This window comes from Nomascus leucogenys, chromosome 11, assembly GCF_006542625.1.
Source record: "Nomascus leucogenys isolate Asia chromosome 11, Asia_NLE_v1, whole genome shotgun sequence".
In the NCBI taxonomy this organism is placed as follows: domain Eukaryota; kingdom Metazoa; phylum Chordata; class Mammalia; order Primates; family Hylobatidae; genus Nomascus; species Nomascus leucogenys.
In genome coordinates, this window is record NC_044391.1 from 41782425 (window position 1) to 41800208 (window position 17784).

General features: G+C 41.0%; 1 protein-coding gene and 1 long non-coding RNA gene across 2 annotated transcripts in view; one reads left to right on the forward strand and one right to left on the reverse strand.

The window, feature by feature from the left end:
- Positions 1-14140: 14140 nt before the first annotated feature.
- Positions 14141-17587, reverse strand: LOC101176117. The gene is made up of 4 exons (XR_178969.2): positions 17475-17587; positions 15515-15607; positions 15204-15350; positions 14141-14694 (listed from the first exon to the last, which is right to left on the reverse strand). It is a non-coding gene; the product is annotated as an uncharacterized LOC101176117 (long non-coding RNA).
- The window catches only part of ITGB8 (integrin subunit beta 8), an 84835-nt gene continuing 83776 nt past the window's right edge, over positions 16726-17784 (forward strand). Inside the window, exon 1 of the mRNA XM_030822207.1 lies at positions 16726-17758. Within this exon, the coding sequence (XP_030678067.1) occupies positions 17632-17758 (127 nt within the window). The 5' untranslated portion in view covers positions 16726-17631. The remainder of the gene's footprint in view (positions 17759-17784) is intronic.

Consider the following 17784-nt stretch of genomic DNA (forward strand, 5'->3'; position numbering starts at 1 on the left):
CAAAAACAGATCAAATGTCCACAGAAACCCTATCAGCAACACTACTTTCAAAGTGTCTTTTGACAAGTAATATGTGCATTTTACAAATCCAAAGGCAATATTTGAAGTAGCTCTTCAAAACAGCTGCATTACTCAAAACTATCTCTGTATCACCACCTTGTTTCCTGGAAGAAAATGTGGAAATGTGTACTGAAAATGTGTAAATGATTAAGGCATCAGTATAAAGAAAAAATATTCTGAACATGGATAAAAATTATTTTGAGGGCTTGTTGAAAAACCAAACACCAGATGTCCACGGCTGACTTGCCAAATGAAAATCCTTGAAAGAAAGGTCCAGAAATTGGCATTTCAAATGAATGTACCCCAGCTGATTGACACAGGTGTTCCTTTGAGCAATCCTGGATAACACTGTTGTAGACCCCAGGTAAGCAATTGTGTGATCTGCTTTTTCAACTTTGTGGTAGATTGTATTTTCCAAAGATGACAGCACCAGAACATACCATCCTATATGCTCTTCCAATAAGGTGACATTGACATCTCTCCACCAAATGATGGGATTTACGTTACCTCTTCTTGGACCGGGGTGAACTTTTGACTACAGTAGAAGTGACACTATGTGACTTCTAAGACCAATTCATAAAATGCAATATGGCTTCCTCCTGGCTCCCTGGGGATGCTGGCCCTAGGAAACCAGCCACTATGCTGTGAGAAAGTCAAGCAGCCAAATGAAAAGGCCACATATAGGTCTTTCAGTCATAGATCCAGTTGAAATCTCCACTGACAGCCATCCTTTAACCACTACGTGAGTGAGACTTTAGATAATTCTAGCCCCCAGCTTTTGGGCCGCCCCAGTAGACAAAAGACAAGCTCTTTCACCCAACCCTGGCCAAATTTCAGATTTGTGAATAAAATTTATGTTGTCACTGTTCTAAGCCACTAAATTTTATAGTGTTTTGTTACATAGCAATAAATAACAGAACAAATTCCAAATGCTTCCCCATCTTCTTCAGATAAAATGTAAAGCCCCACGTAAACCTTCATGCATTGCAGTTTGCATTTAAGGATTTCATATTCTATCCAGCCAGATCCACCCCTAGCCCAGACTGACTTACTGGGTCCTGCTTTAGTTAATTGGCTAAGTCTGCAGTTCTCAATCAGGAGAGATTTTGCTTCCCACAGAACATTTGGCAATGTCTGGAGACATCTAATGATTGTCACAACTGGGGAGAATGGTACAACTGGTATCTAAATGGGTAGAAGCTAGAGGTGTGGCTAAACAGCCCACCATCCACAGCACGACCCCTCCCCTGAAACAAAGAACTATCAAGCCTAAATGGTGCCAAGGTTGAGAGACTCTGACCTAGCTCTGGTCCCCAGCAGTGAGGTACTCGGTTTTCACGAATGTCTTCATCATCATGTAGGTTGAAGGTTCTCAACCACGAATTAAAGAAATAGTGTGTGCTGGGGGAAGGGGAGGTTAGAATATCAGGATTTTCAACCTATACTATTGCTGCAGCCTGGATGTTTGTGTCCCTCCAGAATTCATATGTTGAAATCTAATCCACAATGTGATGGTATTAAGAGATGGGGCCTTTGGGATGAGATTAGGTCATGAGGGCTCCACAAATGAGATTAGTGCTCTTTTAAAAGAGGCTGGAAGGAAACTTTTTTTCCCCTTCCACCATGCAAGGACAGAGTGAAAGGGCACCATCTCTGAGAAAGAGGCTGTCATCACTTTGAATCAGCTGGCATGTTCATCTTGCATTTTTCAGGCTTCAGAACTACGGGAAATAAATTCCTGTTGTTTATAAAGTATCCAGGCTAAGGATTTTTGTTATAGCAGCCTAAATGCACTAAAACAAGTGAGCCTGTGGTGTTCAACCATGGCTACAAATTAAAATTAGTTGGCAAGTTTTTTTTGTTAGTTTGCTTGTTTTTTGTTTGTTTGTTTCAAATATCACTGCTCAATCCCCAACTCTGGAGATTCTGATTTTAGAAATACTGGATGCTAGTATTTTTTAAAAGCTTCTTAGTTTATTTTAATGAGTAGCTAAGCATGAGAACTGAGGCACTGGCCACTTCTCACCTGGAGACTGTGACTCCTAACCTGTTTCAGGTTAGGTCACAAAGGGGAGATTGGGGAAATCTAGAAAACAAAATTGAAAAATCCCAGTGGGTAATTCTGTTGGCTCCGTTCCCCTACTGAAAACCTCTGCCTTACATAGTCTTCTGCTCTTAGTCTGCCATATTCTGGCAAGAAAAAGACCTGAGCTGGACTCTTCCTTCATTCTAGTGCACTTATTTGGGATGGAAGCAAACCTTAAAAATTAACTGATTCTCTTCAAGCCACTAAGTAGTACCATTTTTTAGTAAATGCTAAACAAACAATTCTGTCATAATAAGCTCAGTCTGCTGTGTACCTCTTCACCAATAAAATAAGCTCTGTTTACTAGATTTTCCATTAACTACCTAAGACGGATATAAAACATTACTCAATATTCTTAGAATTTTACTACTGGAGTGTCAAGCTAAATCAAATAATTTATATATTTACATAGTTCAAGACGATGACAGTAGTTTACTGATAGTTATTCTGCTGAGGTTTATCTCTCTCTCTCTCTCTCTGCATAGGACTTAACCTCGCTCCCCAACCAAAAAAAAAAAAAACAACAGCAGTTAGGCAACTGTCCTGCCATCTGCCTCAGATGCTAAGCAGATAAAAGTCGGCTCATTAAAAACAAAATGACTTGGGTGGAGAGGAAAAAATGTGAAATAGCCTGTTATTATAATAATTACCTCAGTAAAATGTGTTATTTTATCATGACAATGAGATTTTCTGAACATGTTATTACATTTGTGGTAAAAAGAAAAAAATCAAAACCATGTTTTTGTTTTCAAAATCCAGTCATCGAAGGAAAACACCAATTTAATAAATTTCTCAATAATTATCAAATTGTAACTTTTTAACTCTTTCCCATTAAAGCCAAAGCCAGAAAGAATCCTTAATGTCATATTAATGCTCATTATCTACAACAGAGAAAGCTGAATATCTGTAATAGTTTTGAGGGCTAAGTGTACAGAGTAAGTGCCCATGTGTGCTGGAAAGCAGTCATAATTGTGAGCCTAGGTTGTTGAATCGCATTGCCTGGGTTTAAATCCTAAGCCCACCATTTACAATGTGATCTTGTACATATAATTTTACCCTTGTAACTCAGTTTCCACCTCTAAAAAACAGTGATAATAACAGTACTGGGATCATAATTACCTTTGAGGACTAAAAGATATAATGAATAGAAAATGCTTTGCCTAGTCCATGGCACATAAGATGTACTTAAAGAATGAGCATATTTTCACTCTCAAATCTATAATGACAGCTCATACTTCCCTTTTTAAGTTTCAGAACTGTATTTCCAACTGCCTTCTGGATGTCTCCATCTGAATTTCCTCAGGCCACTTCTAAATTATCTTTTCCAGTATATATTAGTTTTTCTCCAATACTCCTTATCACTAAAACCATTTTGCCAAGACAGAGTAAGGTGTTTAGAATGATGTTTTGAGCTCTGGTATCCTTCTAAAGGATAGCTATATGGCAATTATGCTTCCAGTTGTTATTTATCTCCGTTTTCTAGAGACACATTGTTTGCTGTCAAACAGAGTATCTAAAATAATTTTAACTGATCCCTTAAGCTCTTCAAAATATTGTTATCTTATAATCTTTCTAATATTCTAAAGAGTACTTTTAATAGTTTCTTAAAGGTACTAGGCCTAATGTCTTACTGAACACTTTCTATGAACAACAGAACTTGATTTTGCCCAGTTGTAAATACATCATTTCTTGAGCACCTCTCTTATACTGCCCTCAGTGTCCATGATGAAAAGTCATATTCTTACTTAGTTTTGAGACCAAAAACCAAATGGGCAAGATCTAGGACTGTCGGACTTTTCTTGATAAAAGTTGAGGCAATAGGCCCGGCGCAGTGGTTCACACCTGTAATCCCAGCATTTTGGGAGGCCGAGGTGGGTGGATCACCTGAGGTCAGGAATTCTAGACCAGCCTGGCCAACATGGTGAAACCCCGTCTCTACTAAAAATACAAAATTAGCCGGGTGTGGTGGTGCGTGCCTGTATTCCCAGCTACTCAGGAGGCTGAGGCAGGAGAATCGCTTGAACCCGCGAGGCAGAGGTTGCAGTGAGCCGAGATTGTGCCATTGCATTCCAGCCTGGGCAACAAGAGCAAAACTCCGTCTCAAAAAAAAAAAAGAAAGAAAGAAAAAAGGTTGAGGCAATAATGAGCATCAAGAAGATACCGCTAGGCTCGGCCCAAGTGGGTAAGTTAAAAACAGGTGTCATAACAGGATTCAGTGAAATTTATTAACTAGAAGAAATGCAAGTTTTTCTCTCAGGAGAACCAGTAAATAACACCTGAAAATCAGAAAATGTCAGTCTCATAGAGCTACAACAGAGTATATTTGGAGGATTCAAAATCAATTGAACATCAAGAAAAAGAGAGTTCTCAAAAGATAGGAAACTTGCAAACCAACATGGCACATGGATACATATGTAACAAACCTGCGCATTGTGCACATGTACCCTAAAACCTAAAGTATTATAATAAAAAAAAAGTCTGTAAAAAAAAAAAGATAGGAAACTTTCAGTTTTATAAAAGCCAATCTAATGTAACAGGAGAGAAGCTATTATAACTTGAAACTTCTTCCTGTAGGCTGAGTAAAATACAGAGTTAAGAGGTACGATGGAAACTGATAAGAGCTAGGACACAGATCAGATAACAGGCCATCACTATTTGACTAAAGGAATTACAGAGGTTGTTAGAAATTTTCATTATGCCACATTTCATTGACAATAATATAATTCCTGCTGAACTGATGCTAAATGCTGAGTTGATCTAAGGAAATAAAGAATCAGAGGCTGGGCGCTGCTCCCTTTGTCCACGAGCCACTAGTGCAGAGATCACAGACTTAAATGCTTGTAGGACTTGGGCATGTAACATACATCAGTGAACTCAGCCTGGGTACATGAAAAGCAGTAACATGATCACAAAATAAAAATGGTTGCTGACTCTTGAGAAGACAACAGAGAGTGGTGAGGGTTGTAGCAAACTGCAGAGCTCGGACCCCTTCTTAAGCGGGTGGAAGAAAAACAGCTCCAGCTCATTGCCTTGAAGAAATGCAGGCCCAGTTGGGCTTAATATCCTGATTAAGAGATGCTGAAACTAGGATTTTATGAAACATCCTGATTTTTAAGTTTTACACAAAATTTATTAATTTTTAAACCACTCTGTGGAATGATGCTATGAGAGCCAAATAAAGATCTACTGGTCACATTTGGTCCGTGGACTGTCAGTTTGCTAGTCTCCACAACAGGGTTTTAGAACTATGCAATGGCCTTTGTTTCTCTTCCTTCACTTTCATTCTTTGTATTTGATTCTGGGACTTGCGTTTGCTAGTCCATCAAGAAGATCCAAAGATTCCAAGTGAAAAATTAGGAGTATATTTGGGAGCAAAGAGACCTTAGTTAGCAAAAATACAAACACTTAATGATTAATCAAATATGTAAAATTTAGACACAGTAGCAATTTTTGTATTTCTTTTGCTAACCTTGCCAAGATAGATTATGGCTACCTTAATAAAGCCAATCGCTTTTCCCTTGGCCATCTGATATCCTTTAAACCTAAATCTGTTGGATATTTTCCATTTGCCCATCCAGTTTCCTTCTCTACTCACTCTGTGCCCCCAGGAAGCTGGCTGGTATAGATTGCATTAAAGGACTACTTTACCTCTAGCTTCCATTGACTTTGGCCCATCTGGGAGCACTGGCAGGAGTTTGGAGGGTGGAGAGAAATGCAAGTCTGGGCATTTATTTGCCCCACTTTCCCCCTGCTGGTCCATTGATTTAATCCCTTCTTCCTATTTGGAGTTCCTCCTTACACAGCCCCCCATCCCCCATGTGTGAGTTTATGTGTGTGTCCCTTGAAATACTGTCTTTTACTGTTCCTCCAAGCCAGGGATGCTAAGGTTCCCCACTATTACAAGTCCCAGAGGAATACACCACCGGTTGTTCCTTTTCTTAAAACCTTCCCTACAGGCCTCAACTACTTAAGTTTGTCTGCTTTCTGTTTCCTGCTGGAAGGCTGACTTAAAAAGCCATTTCAAAGTATACAATCCATCCCCAGTATTGGGATCTTAATTGGACAAAGCATCTCATCAAGTCCTTTAATTCTTATTTCTTTGGGTCTTTTGGCTGGCCCTGTCTTCTTCTACCTCCAGACTAGCAACTCTCCTCCCAACCAAACCAACCACACCCACCCTTTCCTTCTTACTCGTTGTCAGAAAGCTTTTCCCGAGGGTTACATTCCCCAGGGTTTAAAATATAATGAAAAAGTGCTTTCATGGTTTTCTGGTTGGAGGATGAATTTGTACAATCTTTGGGAAAAGAAAAGCTATTTGGCAGTAAGTGTTAGGAGCCTTGAGAATGTATCTAACCTTTGACCCAGTAATTTTACCTTAGGAACTTTTCCTAAGAAAAGAATCCTAAATATTAAAAAATTTGGATAAAGATGCATGCAAATATGTTTATTAATAAAATGGCCAAAAACTGTAAACAGAACACACTCCAATATTGATGTATGCCAAGTGTCTTCTGTTTGCCCCACCAGCTTCTCTCTCCAATTGCCTTCCGCCATGAGAGACCAGCCTTCCTCAGACTGACTGTGGCTCCACTACCTTCTGGCTTTGGAATGAACTTTACTAGTGGTATGTCTTGATAGAAAATTGAAGATGAGAAGAAGAATGAAGTAGGAGTAGTTATTTTCCCGTCCCCTTTCCGCAGATAGCCTCAGGCTGGCCACCATTCTTGGACAAAGGTAAAATGGTAAAACAGCCTTTCACGTGGCCCTCTTCACATAACTCAATCTCCCTAAGGTTCAGTAATATATGCTTCTCTTGTCTTTTGAAGCCTGAGGATAGTGATGCATTCTGTTCTGTGCCCTGCCCCCATACACACTGTTTCTAACTCAGGGATACTGTGCTACCACTAACACCCTATCCCACGTTTATTAGAAAATTCTCCTCAAATTGCCCAGTTTGAGTACACCAAATATATTTCACTGCCAAGAATCTGGTGCAATCACACAGCATATTTAAGTATACTCAGCACCACAGCCACTATGGAATAATATGTAACATAGAAAGATAATCACAAAAAGTACAACAAAAAAGATAAATCTAGTATGAACACAGGTACATAAAAATAAAGCAAATAAGATTCATCATGAAAATGTAACGTTTTCTATAACAAAAACTTATTACTTTTTTAATGAGAAAATGTTTAATGACTTAAAAGGAAAGACATTGTAAATCATGCCCAGAGGAATTTGAAAAGACCTTGCAGAAGTGGCAATAGAAATGATGCTTGACAATAAAGTAGGACAAATAGGAAAAAAAAAAAAGTAGAGGAAAAAACATGTCTGGCTGTGAGTGAAGCGTACAAAAAGGTAAGTGAAAGTGCTTGTAGAAAACCAGGATTCTCTTCCGAAGAGGCTAGGGTAAACACAGTTGAGAAAGGGCAGAGATTTCATAGAAAAGGGTACTGGGAATGTGATTTGGGGCCAGAATGTCCAAGGTTTCATAGCTGATGCTAAACGTCTCTTCATGGCCTAGGAGAAAGGTTGGAGAGTGGCATTAAATGAACCATAGAAGGGTTTAAGAAGAGGACAAAAAGTTTAGATTTCTGTCTCCAAAGGAAAACTCTCTTACTACTGTGGAGAAAGGAGGGCTAAGAGTTCCCGAAAAAAAAAAAAAAAAAGCCCGGAACTAAGAAGTTTTACTAAGGAGTAAAGAAGGTAAAGAGAATAGAAAAGATTTCAGATGCTTCACTAAGACGGGATTAATATAATTTGTAAACTAATGAAAGACAGGGGTTGTCTAGCATACATCTGTAAAAGGGAACAGTGATACCTGGGGTACACTTAAAATCTTGATAAACTTCCCTGCTACTTTAGATTGAAAAGGGTTCAAATGGCCAAAAATATTGTTTTCATTTTTTGTTGCAATTGTATATCATGCTGAAAAGCAGATCTTTATAAATACATTTCTTATATTTCTGAACCTTTAGAGGACTAAATTCCCAGATATGGGATTCGTATTTCAAATATTTTGAAGATTTTATTACATAATGCCAACTGATTACAAAAAAAGTTAGAGCCAATTCACAATTTCACCATAAATGGGTTCCTATTTCAACCTAGCTAGCACTAAATACTGTCATCTTTTAAAGTCTTTTTTTTTTTTTTTGAGACGGAGTCTCGCACTCTCGCCCAGGCTGGAGTGCAGTGGCGCGATCTCGGCTCACTGCAAGCTCCGCCTCCTGGGTTCACCCCATTCTCCTGCCTCAGCCTCCCAAGTAGCTGGGACTACAGGCGCCCGCCACCACACCCAGCTAATTTTTTTGTATTTTTAGTAGAGACGGAGTTTCTCCGTGTTAGCCAGGATGGTCTCAATCTCCTGACCTCATGATCCGCCCACCTCAGCCTCCCAAAGTGCTGGGATTACAAGCGTGAGCCACCACGCTTTTTACGTCTTTGAGCATTTGATGAGTACCAATAGTATCTCATTTCTTAAATTAGTATTTTTTTGATAACTAGTAAAGCTGGGCTTTTTCCATGTCTTTAAGCATCTGTATTCTCTATCCTCTTTACACATTTATCTATTGTAGAATAAATGTTTTCTTATACATTTGTATGAGCATATTCTACGGTGTGTATTTTTACCCATTTCTGCAATATTTATAAATACCTAAGGTTTAAAAAACGTATCATCAAATGTGTCCATTTGTTTTCTTTAAATTGGATAAATTATTTTTACATGTAGAAAGAACTTTCATTGCCAACGCCAGAAAATACTGACCCATATTGTGTCCTAATTTTACACTAAGTCCTTTAGTTTATCATGAATATATTTTGATATAAAGTAAGTTTCTAGATTAAGTTTTTGTCCAAGTAGCTAATAATTGTCCCAACACCATTTATTATTTATCCCCTCTTCAATGGTTTTTGAAGCATGATTTATGTTATATTAAATTGCTATTAATATTGGGTTCTATTTCTGAGCTATCTTACTTTAAACAATTTACCAAATGAGTCACCTTTTTTATTATTATTACATATTATTTCCAAATCAGATTATAGTATCTTTCAAAAAAGGAATTGGGTTCTATTGATGCTTGTGTTTTCCATAGGGCCCATCACTTTACACATAGTAAATGTTCAATAAATATTTACATATTTATTAAATGAATGTTTAAATTGAATATCCTGTGCCTAACATGCAAAGAATTTCCTCACTATGCTAAAAGGTCACATTCTTCAAGGTGAAACATGAAGTAATTTTGAAATTGGAGAAGGGGGCTGAGAATGGCAGTATTCCAAGTATAAAAATTCCATGTGAATTTGATTAGAATAATTTAAATTTTGTAGTGACTTCACTCTCCAGAGGCTATGCGATCATGAGAAAATGCTGAAAGGGAGAATTTTAGTCGTGGGCTCCCTCTGAGTTATTGAAGTTCAGAAAGGCCTTTAGCTGTGTAATGATGTGCAAATCAGTCCACATTCCACGGTGGCTCAACAGATGAACTATGTCAATGGTGAAATGTTGTCTTTATAATGTCTGCTGATACCTCTATTTGAGAGAACCAGCTGTTGGTCCTTTATACTGCTGTCCATTTAGAAATCTGAGCAATAAAGCAATACTTAATACTTATTGCATATTCATTTACCCCCCAGCTACATATTAGTGTAAACACATTAAATTTTAAATAAAAGGCAGTATTAAGTATATGTGTCTCTGGCACATACAAGTAAGTGAAGCTTTCATGCAGTTGTATATCAAACTGTACAGAGATGACTTCAGACTAAAAAGATTGTGGAACAATTTTGTTTGATTAAGGAGACATAAAACTAGATTGTCATAAAGAATGCTAGGATTACAGACTTCTATAAAAAGACATGCTCACTACATCTATTCATGTGGGTAAAGAATAGTATAGTTACCAGAAAAGGAAAAGTTATGTATTCAGCAAAACCAAAGATATTTGATGTTATTTTTATGACAATATGCAAGTCTTGAAATAAGTATTCATGTATTTTCAATGTTGTTTACATTATGAAATTAAAATAGTCCTAATTACCATTGCAAAAATCCTTGGGATAATATATGATGAATTCTAACATGTTTCGCTCATGACCTCTTTTGATTTTTTACAATTATTTTACAGGGTAGTTTTGTGTGGTGGGTGTTTGTATTTCATAAACTTTAATTTTTAGAGCACTTTTAGGTTCACAGCAAAATTAAGGGGTAAGTACAGAGTTCCAATATACTCCCTGCCCCCACATGGGCTCAGCCGCTATCAACATCCCACATCTGTTAGAATCGATCAATCAACATTGACATGCGATTATCACCCAGAGTCCATAGTTTACATTAGGGTTCACTCAGTATTTTACATTACATGGGTTTTGACAAATGCATAATGACATGATTCCACCACTGCAGTACAATACAGAGTAGTTTCATTGCCCTACAAATCTTCTATGCTCCACCTATTCATCTCTCTCTCTTTCTCGAAGTCCCAGGTAAACACTATCTTTTTACTGTCTCCATCCGATTGCCTTTTCCAAAATGTCTCAGGGTTGGAATCAAACAGCATTTACACTTTTTGGTTGGTGTCCTTCACTTAGTAATATGCATTTAAGCTTCCTTCAAGTCCTCCCATGGCTTGATAATTCATTTATTTTTGGTCCTGAGTAATATTATATTTTCCGGATGTACCACAATTTATTTATCTACTCACTCACTGAGAACATCTTGGTTACTTCCAAGTTTGGGAAATTATGAATAAAATTGGTACAATATTCATGTGCAGGTTTTGGGGTAGCCATAGCTTTCAACTCCTTTGGGTAAATACCAAGGAGCACAATTGCTGGATCATTTAGTTTTGTGAGAAGCTGCCAAACTGTCTTCCAAAGTGGCATTCCCACCATCAGTGATGATGGTTCCGCTTGCCCTATGTCCTTGTCAGCATTTGATATTACCAGTGTTTGGGATTTTGGCTGTTCTAATGGGAGTGTAGTGATACTTCATTTTAATTTGTAATTTTGATAGTTGTTTTCATATAGTCATCACATAAAAGAGTTGAGGCTGCAGAAAACTAAATAAGTTACCTATGATTCTATAGCTACTGGGTAGCAGATTCAAATTTACTTTGTAAGACTCCAAAGCCCATGTGCTTTTTGCACTGTGGTTGTCTTATAGCTAGACAAGAAAAGAATTTAAATTCATACATGCAGGACACCAGCGGTTAGTTTCCAGTCACATTTATTGCTTGTCTTAATGTAGTTTTCTCCAGAAGAAGACCCTGACACCAGGAAATATTGGGGGTCACAGGGAAATGAAGGAAGGAACGACAACCAATGAAGGACCTATTTGAATGCAGTTATCACTGTGACCGAGTATAGCTTACTCCTACAGGGGAACTTTGGAAAATGGTACTAAATATTACTCAAAATGTAATATGTGGCAGTACCAGTCCTTCTACTGTTTGAGACTGGCCCAGGACAAAGAATGTATAAAAATTAAGAGTACTAAGAAATTTTATAGCAATTTGACATTTTAGTGATAACTATTTTTCCAATAATTCATTTTACTTTATGTTATTTAAGTATCAATCCATGATAAATTGAAAATTAAAAACTAGTTCAAAAATAGTGTAGAACACAAGGCCTAAAGTGACTTCATACAAGAAACAGGGGAGCTGGGGTATTTATATCTCACTTCCTATCTGGTTGGCGCACAGTTAAGACAGCACCCAGGAGTTTTGTTCATTCCCTAGCCCTTCTAGCACACAGACTTCCAGTTGTGTGCGATGAAGTGGTGAGCCAGGGCAGACATCATCTTTCTGATGATGAGTTAAAGGCTAAACAAGCATTAGTTTACTGCATGCTATAAAAGGATAACACTATGCACAGGGTCTGTGCACAGTATTAGACTACGCACGGATAAAATGTTTCATTCAAAAGTACCCATATTTTCTACGAAGAAAGCTGAAGACAAGAGCCCCTTCTCTCCTTTTCTCACACTCAGAAAGCCAGTGTACTAAGACATGATGAAAATTCTGAAAACTGGATATTCCCAACAAGGATTTTGAATCTTGAGCAAGTGATCCAAAGCAAAGGGAGGATTCAAAGTTGTTCTTAAGAGTTAGACACTTCCTGCCACTGCTTATGCCTCCGTGTTTTCTGGCCTTGGTTAGTCGTAGTCTCCCAGCTTCCTGCTGATTCTGTGATTCTGTGAGCTCCCAATTTTCTTTCAATAATTTCCTTTTTTTTTTTTTTTGAGACTGCATGTCACTCTGTTACCCAGGCTGGAGTACAGTGATGTAATTTCAGCTCATTGCAATCTCCACCTCCAGGGTTTAAGCAATTCTCATGCCTCAGCCTCTCGCATAGCTGGGGCTACATGTGTGTGCCACCATGCTAGGCTAATTTTACATTTTTAGTAGAGACGGGTTTTGCCATGTTGGCCAGGCTGGTCTCGAACTCCTGACCTCAGGTGATTCTCCTGCCTTGGCCTCCCAAAGTGCTGGGATTACAGGTGTGAGCCACCACACCCAGCCAATAGTTTCCTTTTTTACTTAGAACAGCCACAATCTGACTCTTTACTTGAAACTAAAAGTCATCACAATATGAGATGATTGAGGAGAATCAGAGCTCTGATTTCTGCCTGCTCATGAATTCCCTTGAAAAAGTGAGGTTGGTTTCTTTGCCAATCTTTGTCTCAGTTTCCACATTTGTAAAATGGGGCTAGCTTCGTAGCATGCTTCGAGGAAAATTAATCTGTGAGATGTTCTCTGCATACAGGGTTCTTCCTTTGGAGAATCTAATGGCATGCTGCTCTATTGAGTTTCTGGAAATTCCTCTACTAAAGGATTTAATTTGACTTTAATTCAGCATTTCCCAAGCTTAATCATGGAAGTCTTGTTTCAGAAAACATTAATATCTCACAGATTGAGTCATCCATAAACTATCTTGGCAAGAGACGTTGGCTCCGGCAGTTCATTTTTCTTTGAATTTGCACCTGACACTGATCTCTGTTATTAAACACTCATGAGGCCTTTAAGGAGTCTCTGTATTAACCCATTAAAGTAGGAAGTTCTTAAACTTCAGAGCATATAAAAACCATTTGAGGGCCTTGGTATAATGCAGATTGCTGAGCACCATACAAGATCTACTAATTCAGAATCTCCTGGAATAGAGACAAGGAATTAGAACTCAGAATTACTCTATGGGGGATTGTGTTGTATGCAGTCTTCAGTCTACAGTATGAGAAACACTGCCTTATGTAACAATTCAGTGAAAAATATCTTCAAGCAATTTATGTACTTTATCATTAGAAGAAGCTAGAGGTCATAGTCACAATAATATATCTCACTGGTCTGACCATTAATCATCTTCTGAGATGTCTCAGGCAAGCTTATAGATAACTTGTGACTATCCACCCAAAATGTACTGAATGGCTCTGATCTCAACTTCAAAAAGATGTAACATTAAAATTCAAATGTGTCTGTAGGTGCCACTATGAGATCAATAATTTGGCCACATCTAGTTAAAGTGTGAATAGCCACAGCTGTATGTGGTGCCTTACACCTATAATCCCAGCTACACAGAAGGCTGATGTGGGAGGATAGCTTGAGTTCAAACTTGAACCAGGAGTTCAAGGCCAGTTTGGGCAACATAGTGAGACAGCAAGATCCCATTTCTTAAAAAACAGTCTGAGTGTCTCCCTCACTCCTGCTACCTATCTATTGCTTATTCATTCTCACCATAAACTCACTTAGGGAGAAATCAAGTTTAAAGGAGTAGGGAAGAAATTTAAGTCATCTAATATTATGACTTTTTAGTGACTCAGCTCAAAGACTCTAATGATAGGAGGCCTGGAATGAATAACTAAAATGTTATTTTTAGTGAATTTCATTTCCTCTCATTACCACAAATGATGAAAAATTAGCTGTCAGAAATTTCAAAGCAAGATAGCAGAACATGATAGAAAAACAAATTAATCAAGTCACCATCTTCCGAAACATTTTTCCTTTATTAGAATTCTTCAGGTAATACGACGAAGATAACAATACTGCATTTCTTTAAAATATGCCGTACATTTCCTTATAGGAAAAAGGATTAGTTATGATGACCAGTGACATTTGTTGGAAAAAAGCAAACTTTTTGTTCCTGGGCCACTAGTTGTATTTACTTTAAGAAAACCCTAAAGATGATCTGCAGTCTTTCAGAGAGTTTACTTTTATGTTTACGCCCAAAATGTGCAGATAACTTGTTTGTAAATAACTGGCAGGGGTCACAGTGTCACATCTAGGATATTTCATTTTATTTTATTTCGACAACCAGAGTTACAGCCTCTTTACAACTGAGAAGTGGTAATAAATGGTGTTGTGCTTATTCTTCAACAACTCCATAGCACTGGCACCTGACATATATTTGCATGAATTTCATGTAACAAAATGTAGAAATCTTTCTTTCTAAAGGGCTTCAAAATTTCCCAAAACAGATTTCTGAACTTCATTTTATTCCTCTTACTACATGGTTGTCTGGATTAGTATATATATCAACACCTAAAAACACAGAGTTACAAAAATTAGTGCATACCTCATCAATTTCATAAAGTTACATCCTTTCTTGTTTGCATACATTTATATTTTATTTATTACTGTAACTGCCACTTACAACCCAGCAACAAGAGTTGTATTTTAGAATATTATGGAATGGTGATGTGATAGACACTTTAAAGTACTGACATGTCCTTATGGGAATTAGGGATTTAATTTTTTTTTTTTTTGATTGAAGCACTGCATGTCTCAAGGGTGGCTGCATTCAGTAGGTCTGTGTCATAACCCCTGGAAAATACACAGGCTGCCCAATGGAAGAGTCACTAATCAGATATTGAATATGATATTTTTGTGTTCAAATTTTCAAGTCCTCACACCCATCCTAACTAATTTTTAGGCCTTTCCGTTAAGACAACCAAAAAACAAAACTATAACTGTTCAAACTTGGAACTAAGGAAAGGAAATAAAAATTAAAGCGGAGCTGGATTTATTTCTATTTATTTAGAGTACATCACCTCTAGTAGAATTATGTTGCTAAGGTTGGGATCACGGCTTTGGTCTCTCGAAGGGACCTGCTTTGCAGATCCACGGCGCGTTTAATTTTCCAGCTGGGTTTCTGGTTTGCTTAACTAATTCTGTGCACCCCGTTGTGCAGTCCACACCTGAAAGGGGGAGTTTCGATGTTGTGGTTTATTAACCAGGTACTTTCCATTCACTCAGTCAACAGAAAGAGAGAGATCGCGCCTCCTACTTTTTTTTTTTTTAACTACAAATAAGGAGACGGAAACTATTAAATAAGAATGGGGGAAACTCCCGCATATTTCACCTTGACCTGGCTGGACTGGTCTGATGCCTGTAAGAGGCGGGTGTTGTATTAAAATGAGAGGTCAAACTTCTCGAATGGGAATCGCTCCCGCCCCTAGAGGGAAAAGAGAACCATCACCGTGTTAAACTGGAAACACTGCCTTGTTTCCAGTGCGGGGGACTGAGTTCCCTCCCTCGACTTAGCGTGGTAATGACAGGACCCGAGGAGGCGCGCTGCTTCCCGGACAGTTGCCCAGCATAACACCCGCACCCTACTTGCACCTAAATTTCTGAGCTGCAAGCAGGCAGAAATGCCTTCCACTTTCTCTCCTTAGCTCCCCTCTCCCCGCTTTGCTGCTGTCTGTAACTTTTTGTTCCGTTTACTGGGAAGGTGACGCTTAAGATCAAAAGACCCACTGTAACTTGCAAAAGCCCAGAGCCACCACCAGACGCTGGGGAAAAACAGGGCTGTCCAGTCCAGGGTTAAGGTTTTGAGCAGAGAAGGAGCAGCGAGAAATCTCGGCCAGTCGCTCGGGGAACAGCCCCTGCAGACTAGTCCAACTCTCCAAAGGCTAGGGAGACCGGGGCAGCCTTGTGGTGGGGTAGAGGACGAGCTCCTAACTGCAAGCAAAGTGCTGAGTAGAGGGCGTTGGGGGCAGGGGAGGTCCCTTGACTCCACTTTGTATGCAGCAGCTGCGGGGCAGTGAGTATCTCCGAACAAAGCGGCGAGCCGCGCGGGGGTGAGAGATTGGGGTTTGCTCGCAGCTGCCGCTGGCGCTGAGCGAGTCTCCCACCACCCCCGCGAGCGTTGGGGTGCAAGGATTCCGGGGAGGAGGGAGAAGGGAACGAGGCGTGCCATTCCTGTTGCGCGGCTACGCTTCAGGAGTCCTTGTGAACGATGGGAATGGCAACTATCAGAGCCAAGGGGGAAAAAAAAGAGCTGGAGTGAGCAAAACAAAGAGCGAGTGTGGGCCGCGGTGACTTCATGCCTCACCAATGTCCCGCCCACGCTGCTCCGAGCTGTTACTGTTGCTCCTGCCGGGGCTGCAGCCGCGCCTGCGGGCAGCCGAGGCGAGGCGCTCCGGTAGCGTGGGGAGGTTTCCTAGCAACTCTCTGCCCTGAGTGCACCCGGCTACCCGCAGGTCTGGAGCCCCCCGGGGGGCCAGAGCAGGACCACCCCTCTCCCGCCCATCGCCGGCCTCGCCTCTCTCGCATCCTCGCCGTGTGCACTCCAGAGCGAGCCAGCAACTCGAGCCCTGGACTGCGGGACGCCTGAACCGCGCACTGGGGCGAAAAGGACAAGGGCACGCAGCCCCCGCCCCGCGAAGCCGGGCTCTGGCACCTCGCGGAACCTCCCCTCCCGCGCTCGCAGCCGCAGGCCCCATTCCCCGCCAGGCAGGGAGCGGCGATGCCTCGCTCTGTGCCCGCGGGTGTCGGCGGGTGCTTCTAGGGCGCTCCCAGAGCCGCCTCCCCCTGTTGCTGGCATCCCGAGCTTCCTCCCTTGCCAGCCAGGACGCTGCCGACTTGTCTTTGCCCGCTGCCCCGCAGACGAGGCTGCAAAACTGCAACTAGTGGAGTTGGCCTCCCTGCCCACCTGTGGAAGAAACTGCGCTGATTGATGCGCCATCGACTTTTTTCCCCTCGACCTCGCCGGCGTCCCCTCCCACAGATCCAGCATCACCCAGTGAATGTACATTAGGGTGGTTCCCCCCCAGCTTCGGGCTTTGTTTGGGTTTGATTGTGTTTGGCTCTTCGCTAAGCTGATTTATGCAGCAGAAGCCCCACCGGCTGGAGAGAAACAAAAGCTCTTTTCTTTGTCCCGGAGCAGGCTGCGGAGCCCTTGCAGAGCCCTCTCTCCAGTCGCCGCCGGGGCCCTTGGCCGTCGAAGAAGGTGCTTCTCGCGGAGACCGCGGGACCCGCCGTGCCGAGCCGGGAGGGCCGCAGGGGCCCTGAGATGCCGAGCGGTGCCCGGGCCCGCTTACCTGCACCGCTTGCTCCGAGCCGCGGGGTCCGCCTGCTAGGCCTGCGGAAAACGTCCTAGCGACACTCGGCCCGCGGGCCCCGAGGTGCGCCCAGGAGGCGCGAGCGCGCGTCCGGAAGGCAGCCAGGCGGCGGGCGCGGGGCGGGCTGTTTTGCATTATGTGCGGCTCGGCCCTGGCTTTTTTTACCGCTGCATTTATCTGCCTGCAAAACGACCGGCGAGGTCCCGCCTCGTTCCTCTGGGCAGCCTGGGTGTTTTCACTTGTTCTTGGACTGGGCCAAGGTGGTAAGTTGTTTTCTTTTGTTTTGTTT